The 8,207-nt window shown below is 40.5% G+C and overlaps 1 protein-coding gene across 1 annotated transcript; it reads right to left on the bottom strand.

Annotated features, from left to right (window-relative positions):
• Positions 1 to 130: 130 nt before the first annotated feature.
• On the bottom strand, positions 131 to 7,953 carry METTL21C (methyltransferase 21C, AARS1 lysine). Its single transcript, XM_075090259.1, has 5 exons — positions 7,653 to 7,953; positions 3,431 to 3,591; positions 2,493 to 2,635; positions 940 to 1,057; positions 131 to 649 (listed from the first exon to the last, which is right to left on the bottom strand). Exons 2-5 carry the CDS (start codon positions 3,579 to 3,581, stop codon positions 255 to 257), a joined length of 807 nt encoding a protein of 268 aa, XP_074946360.1. The 5' UTR covers positions 3,582 to 3,591; positions 7,653 to 7,953; the 3' UTR covers positions 131 to 254.
• Between the last annotated feature and the right edge of the window lie 254 nt (positions 7,954 to 8,207).

Raw genomic sequence — 8,207 nt, forward strand, 5'->3', positions numbered from 1 at the left:
GCCTTTTTACTATTGCTACTAACATTGTTCCTTCAGTGGAGTGAAGGTGGTCTGTTTGAACAGGTCAAATGTATCAACCAGAGACAAATTGCTATGTCGTTTGTCTTACCGTTTTTTTCATAACTTGTAACGCAAAACTCAGATAAAACTGCAACTTTACAAACGTGGATGCACAGAAGGTGCACCGTAATGCTGCAAAACATTCCAAACTATAAGGTGCTGCCATTACATCAGAATTAGTAATAGTTTTCTCTTTAATTCTCTCTTACTGTGGCTTTAAGTAGCTTGACATTCGATTCTGGGAATTCTGCTAGAATGGTTGTGTTAAATATATTGGAAAGTTTTTCCAAAAATTCATAGTCTGTACTGAATCTGAATTTATTTGCCCAGAGTAATACTGTTCCTGGCTTACAAAAATACACCATTGTTGCTAGCAGGGGTTCCAGAGCTGCCTGATGGTATACAACATCAGTTGCCAGTAAGAAATCGTAATGGTAAGTTGATGCAGGGAAGTCTTCATTGAGGCTTTCTCCCCATACCAGTTTTCTCACTTCAGGTTTGTGCATATCCATGTTCTGTATATTTCTTGAAATATTATATGACAGATTTTCAAGAACTTCAGGCAAATCAGTAGCTGTAACGTAAGCTCCTAAAGAACACACAAATTTGTTTCAATTCATAGGTATGTAGTTGAGCATATATATACACACACACACGTATAAAAACACCCACTTTATCTACGTAACTTCCCCAGCTTCGCCCTCACCAGTAACTAGGGTAGTTATTTTATTAACAAAACAGTATTTTACAGTAATTTTCATTTTAAAAAAAAGCAGTGACAAAGTTTACTTCAGCTGTTGCTTCATTGCCTTAAAGCGACAGTGGCAGATGTAGATCATCTTTCACAAGAAATCCAAAAGAAAATGTGAATTTACTAACCTAAAATACAGGCCACAATGGAAACCAAGCCTGTTCCAGCACCAATTTCCAAAACTTTTTTATCTTTGAGGTTGAATTGTTCTTGATTTGATTCCAGATATTGAGATAAAGCCAGTGCCTAAAACAGTTAACACATATTCATAAGGGGGTAACAGGTAAGTTGCACAAAAACTCATTAGATGTTTTTATACAGGGTTTGTTTTTTTTTTTAAATACAATGAAAACTGAAGGCTGTAACATAGAAATGTAATGTGGAAAAAATTATTGTGTCCTGTTTTTTATATACACAAAAAAAACCCCAAACTTTAAACAGCTTATTTTTAGTTTTAGGTTTGTGGGATGTGGATTTGCTACACACTTCCATACACTGTGAGTCCTCTGACAGCTCAAGATAGACGGTGTCTAGATGTGTACCATACAGTCAGAACAGCAAAAAAGAGGTTTAACAATATGTAAAAAGTAATGTTCTGGTTTATTATCACTCTCATAAAGTAGGTTCAGGCTTCAGCAGATTTTTTTTTTTGAAAACTGTTTTTTTGTTGTTGTTGTTATCTACCAGCTCAACACTTGTCTGTTGATAAAAAAGAAAAACTGCACTGTATGGAAGTATTGCTTATCAGACCTTTGTAAATATCAACAGAACACAAATCGGCTGTTTATAAACAACATAAACTGATGCCAAAGAAACTAATCTCCCTCTCTTGCTTCTTCAGAGTTGTGTTACTGTTTTAACTCTTGTGCTTTTCATAATGCAACACTGGCTACCTGCTCTGGGAAAGCTGACAGCTAATGAATCACCAGTCCAATTTGTGCAGGCTCTCGATTTTCTTGGAAAGTTTCACCCTCTGCATTCTGACACCTGATTAATGCGAGAACTGATGATCTGACATTTCAGAATAAGATACTGTTTCACCCACCCATACGCTTGCTTTTTCTCTATTGTTTTGAAACTGTCTGCCATCATCTGTGAGCTTTTTCAATAAACATGGATCTGAAAAAATCTGAAATCCTAATTTTCATGTCTTCATGAGTTGACCCCTCCCTTCCCTCAAAGGCAGTTTTCTCAGTCCGCATCAAACTGCAGAAGCAAAGACTGAAGAAGTTTTCAGGTATGGTTTTCCGTACTGCAATGGAACTGTTCCAGCCTGTTCTTTAAAAGAAGCATATTTAGTTGTTTTAAACTCCCTTATTTAATCTCTCACAGTTTTCTTTTTTCAGCCTCCTTTTCGTACTGCTGATCGTTTGCTTCCCAACAGCGACTGAGTGGAAACGTGGAAGAAGCTGAACACTTCTTCTCAAGTTAACCTTTCTTAATTTTTTTCAATATCCGCATCCAAATTACAAATACTTACGTGCCACAGTTCTTTTGGCGTGAACTGGCAAATTGGCATAAGGCAGAGCTTTCTGCTGAAGTACTTCTCAGCTTTGTTCTGCACAGGGAAACCTCTGCTGTCAGAAGTGTCATCTAAGAAAGCTTCCTTGATATTTGTGTGCCACTGTCGTGGTTTGCTCTTCTTCGTGTCAGCTTTCTGGGTGCCGTGTCACGTACTTACCCCCGGCCATACCACGGCTCCAAAGTGTTCTATGGACTCCTGAATGACGATCTGGTGGCCAACATATGTGTAGTGCTCTTTATCGAAGTAGTGGGAAACTTTAGGAACCCAGTTCTGTAGTATTTTAAGAGTTACTGGTGAATCTGTGAGAGAAAAGACACAACTTGTATTTTTTTATGCAGCTGTTTGTATGCAGCTTGTTAAAGAGCAGAAAGTACTTTGTGAAGATGGTGCGTAGGCCCGTGGACTAGAAAAGCTGTGAGGCCATTGTGTTTGAGAGCGGTTGCTGCCCAGACATGGATGGTCTGGCTGGCTGGGGAGCGAAAGCAGTAATGCTCATTTCCTGCCGTTCTGAGTGTTTGAGTGGGCAGCGTATGGACAGAAATGAGCCTTTTAGAAAAAAATCTACTAATTCAAATATATAACTCTGCTAATAACAGCTACAAGACTTTCAGGACCAAGTTAGCTTGTGTTTTGGGGTATGCTCTAGTTCATACTATGCCAGAGTGTGCCATGTAGGGGATACAAAATTATCTTTAACTGCAAAGAAAAATTCTGCTCTGGCTTGCGTGGGTTTTAATTGATGCCTGTCTGGAGTCCTTGGTAGGCGTTCGAGCAGTGTAGCCTGTTGACATTTGTAATACCACAGCTTCAACAGTGCCAGCCCAATTAATAGGTATTATAATCGTATCTCTGATTACAACCTTGAAATGATTCTTAGATGTCTAAATAAAATCCAGAGACCTCTTTAAACATACGTCTTAATTATGGAGATAGTCCCTTTTGTAGATTTGGTCTGATAATAATTACAAACATAAGGTGAAACGGTGGAAAAGAAAATAGAGATACGGTGACATCTACTACTTGAAGACTGAGAAAAGTGAAAGTACGAAATGCTAGCCTGCCGTGGCAATTGCAGTATTTAAATTGGATTAAACCTGAGTTGCAGTCTGCTGTTGATGCACACTTGGAGCCGCAAGTGCAGTTTTCAGAGTCGTTCTGCTCTTCGCAGGATTCTTTTTCCTCCGTTTGGCAGTCCATTGCTCTTTGAATTTTGTTGGGGAACGGTGGCTGCTGGGCAGAGATCATGGCAAAAGAGCTGAAATGGAAGGGGGAAAATAATGTTGTAAAAGCTTGGGGGGCGCTCTTTGTATGAGGTATGATTGGGAGAAGACAGTGATTTGGGTGGGCTTTGGTTTTAGTTTGTTTTTTTTGGTGACACGCTGAAGGGACAGGAAGCCGTGATGAGTGGTGACATCCCCACTCCGCTGGAAGTTGCTGCGAGCACTTTCTGGTAATGCAGTAATACTATCAGAGCTTTTATCATATGTATTATTTTATCATGTTTACTTTACCATTTATGCAAAATCTTAGCTTTATGACACTAAATGGATGCCACTAATCAGTATGAAAGGTGAGCTACTCGCAGAGCAAAGTGAGCTCCTGGTAGCTGAAGCAACATCTGAGAAAGATGAGCTGTCTTTCAATGTCTGACTTCTCATCTGTGTAATTTGCAGCTTCCCAAAGAACCTAGGACTTGGCAATCCTGTGATAAAACTGGTTAATTTGCTGTAGCCAGTACTCTTGATTTCTTGTCTCTCCTCGTGTAGTTGCCTTTTCCTGCAAGAACAGCGTCAATCACCCTGAAATGTGGTGAACTGCAGAGGATGCAGATCGCAGACGGGAAATAATTGCGGTGAGAAGTTTGGATAGGTAAGCCTTTTTAGAGAACTCTGTGTGTGTTATGAATGACTGTGCGTCTTCAGCGTACAGGGCAGCACCCAGCCTAAGAAGGAACTGCTTGATACCAGCTAATAAGCAGTAAAAGCAGGAGTAGGACTGGATCTCAGTTTGCCTGGGGAGAAGTGTGCCAGGGAAACTTTTCGCTTAACTGGAGTGTTCTTCAGCAATAGCGCCGATGTATATGCGCGCGTGTGTACACGTGCTTGTATATGTATAAAGAGAAAAAAAATGGTTTATAACTTGCTCTGGCCGGAGGCTGTACGAGTTCACCCTTCCCACGTACCATGATGGCTGGAGCGTGCTGTTTTTATTCATGACTGGCCTTCCTCTGTTCATTTTTGGGAACGCGTATGTGTCTGCTCTCTCCAGCCACATGCACTGCAGGCACAGCGTCGTAGAATTTGGGTTGCATCATACTGCAGGCAGCTCTTCTAGAGATCCTGGCCAGAAGGGGGAGAGGCTCAGCGATGCCTGCAGGTAGTTTAAGGAGCAGAGTGGCTGCTGACTTGTGTGGGTGGTTTATTTGCACACATGATACTGACACCGTTGCAGTTTTACTGATACCTCATATATTCCGTATTGCTGCTCTGTTTATTCACAAGGACAGGATTTGTGTTCTAACTCCTCGATCACTGCGTTTGCTCGCTCATGGCCGTGATTTTGTAGGGTTTCAGAAAAGACAGTGCTTTGAAGTAAACAAATTTCTGCAGATGTTGTTTTTTTCTATTATTACTTCAGATTTTTTTCCTCAAAGGGCCTCCATCTAGCTAGTAACAAGTTCTAGCTACACACCTTTTGTGGGTAATTTGAGATATGATGATGGTAGGTCAGAGACTGAAGATAATGCTGCAGTCACAGCATTCCCTGACACATGAGTGAATGCATCCGTGTTCATGTTTCACACATGAAAGTGTGCCTCCTTACAACAGCAGTGGTTTCTGTGCAATCTCATGCAATCAGAAGTACTTCTGGTGTTTGGTAAGGCCTCTCTTTCATATCTTGAGCTAGAATAAAATCTGGTCATGTTTTAATGTTTTAGAAAACATTAGAACTGGTGATGGCTACAGCCAGAAAACACTTACTTGAAGACATGTTTAAACATGCAAAGCACTACATTTTCAAAGCTTAGTTTTGCTTGGGGTTTTTTTGATATTTTTTTTTATGGGGGGGGTGGTGGTTTTTTTTTATTTGGTAAGGCTCTAGTAGCATGAAATCTGTCCTGTTTAAGTGAAAGGCCGATCCTGAAATTACAAAGCAGGGGGAAACTGCATTGTCCAATACCCTTATATGTAAAAACCAGAAAAGCTTGTTTAACGAGTAGACTGTTTGACTTGTCAGTTTGGGTAGAAAGTGATCCTTCTGTATCTCTTTTTTTCCTTTGCTTGGATAAGTTTTTACTGCAACAGGTCAAAATTTTGGTTGGCTATGCATAGCAGTGCATACCATAAAATAGCTTGGAAGCAAGCTTAGTAAATATATATTTGTTAATTCACTGTTAAGTACTTGCAGTAAATACAATTGCATCTCTGATCATGATATATATATATATGTATACACACACCCCCCCTATTAGCACTCATGCAGTACAGACTAAATTCTACATTAAATTAGACACATTACATTAAATTTTCAAAATAAAAATTGCTATGCTTCCATGTGCTTGGTCCTTTGAGCTCCTCTGAAAGAAGAGTCTGCTTAAGTCAAGATGTTTTGTTGTTTTAATTAAATCCCTTCTTAAAACAATCAGGTCTAGACAGCGCCTAGTGGTTACACCGGTACCGTGGTGAGACTGCTGTGGTCCTTAAGTCCATCAGTTACCCGAGTTCTTAGGTGGTACACCTGGGGGCGGGGTGGGGTGGGTGTAAAGATCATGCTCTTTGTGCTTGTATGTCACCTAACACACTGGGCTCTGGTGTATGGCTGGGACTTCTAGATGCTCTAATAATATCTTTTCGTAGGTATAGTTTTTGCAAAATAGAAAAGTGGTGTTAGTTTTTGGTTTGGTGGGTTTTGGTTTTGTATTTTTTATGTAGCTTACTACCAAAACTATGAATTACATATTTCATAAACTGGAGTAAAAAGTAGGGCTTGTTTTAGCTGCAAACTACAGGACAGATTTAGTCTTTTAATTTTGAGAATTCAAGTCTATTAGCATCTTGGCCTTAACAATGCACAGCTTTATTTTATCATTTTAAATGACAAACTGTACCTGAAGACTACAGACACAAGCAAGGACTGAGTAAGCTATTTGCAGGCAGGTGGTGTTTGCATTATTACACACCCCGTGTGTAATATGGTCAAGTTGCTGCTGTGCTTCTAGAATTGTAAATACTGACGTTTCTTACTATTTTGACATTTTTCTGATCCATATTTCACTGAAAATGGTATATCTCTCAAATCATTTTGATTTAATATAATAATATTGCAACCAAAATCTGTTCCCTTAGAAAATGTTGGGTCTTTCTGAATGCTAGCAGCTGATTTCTTTGCAAAATGATCCTGAAGGGAAATTATAATTAAATTCTGTGCTTTTCAAAGTTTTTAAACCCATATTGATTTCATTAACAGTCTTAAACTGTTGTGAACAAAACAAATTATAAAATCACACTTGCTTTCCTGAGAACTTAAGAAATAATAATTCACAAAATTATATCTATTTGACAGTGCCACATAAAATTAACGAGGTAATTAAACACTGAAGGGCAAGTTGTAAGATGATGATAAACCTTAAGGTAACAGTTTATCCCCTATAAGAATTAACTTTGTAGCTCTTAACTTCTAAATTCTGTTGCTTGGAAAGAGATTTTCAAATCTACCTACGTGGCCCCCCCAAAAAAAGTAGGTCAGTGAGCAGTGCTGCGTCACCGGGTTCTTCAGCTGTAAACATAGTTCTGCTGAAACGTGTTTCTCTCGCCTCCGCACAAAGTTACACAGCACAGTCTGGTTTAGCCTGAATTATTTGGGCAAAATCCAATTCCATTTACTCATGTGGGAAATGCAATTGCAGGGTGTTCTTTGCGAGACAGGACTTAGCCATACATTCATACCATACGCAAACATCCGCGTTTCTTAGAGCTCATGCAATTTTCCCGTGTTCTCATGCACTAAATTTAAAAAAAAAAAGTATTATAACAAGGTGAATATAAATGCTAGGAAATAAAGGAAATGTCAGTGCTAGGAACATCACTATAGTAAACCTCTATCAAATTTCAGTCCACAAGGTAAATGCATCCAAATACTGAAATCCAGCAACGGTAGTCACTCCTTGCAAAATAGAAGGGGTGAGCTGAGCTGGATTTTGTTGGCTACCGCGGCTGACCTGAAATACAAGAATTCAGACGAACGCATTTCCTTCGTTAGTTAGCAGAGAACACAAAGGCGCATCGGATGAGGTTAGCGGGGCAGCTGTGTGGGTACCTGCTGTGGCAGAGGGCGCTTGGAAGTCTCCTGTGGGCGGATGCACGCTCCAGAGGTTTTTATACAGGCATGCACCTGGAAGGAGTAACGCTCTGCTCCGGCCAGTCGGATTGCAGGTTATTTAGAGTAACATTACCAGGCAGCGCTCGAAGAACTTACTGTGTTACACTAAACTTTTCCACATTTGCAGTACAAAATGGGAACGCTCTTAGGCATTGAAGCCCCGAGCGTACCAACCTTCAAAATAAAACCTCGGCTTCCTCCGACCTCTTGTTCCATTTTTGGAGATTAAGTGTTCCCTGCGTTCGCCTCGCGGTCTGCAGCGCTGACCCAAACAAGCTACTGAACCGTGGGCAAGCCGGCGCGTAAGTAACGTGCGTGAGGCCACCTGGCAGCCGCCCAAAGGCAGAGAAAAGTTCATGAAGCTCCTACTACCCGGAAAAGGTCAAGGCTTCCTTGCCCTGCTGAGCGTCTGCCTGGGGAAGCTCTGGGTTACCCTCCCCTGCCCTGAGCCACAGCAAGTGTGGGGAACTGATGGGCCTGAGGAAATAACAG

The sequence above is a fragment of the Phalacrocorax aristotelis genome, chromosome 1, assembly GCF_949628215.1.
Source record: "Phalacrocorax aristotelis chromosome 1, bGulAri2.1, whole genome shotgun sequence".
NCBI lineage: Eukaryota > Metazoa > Chordata > Aves > Suliformes > Phalacrocoracidae > Phalacrocorax > Phalacrocorax aristotelis.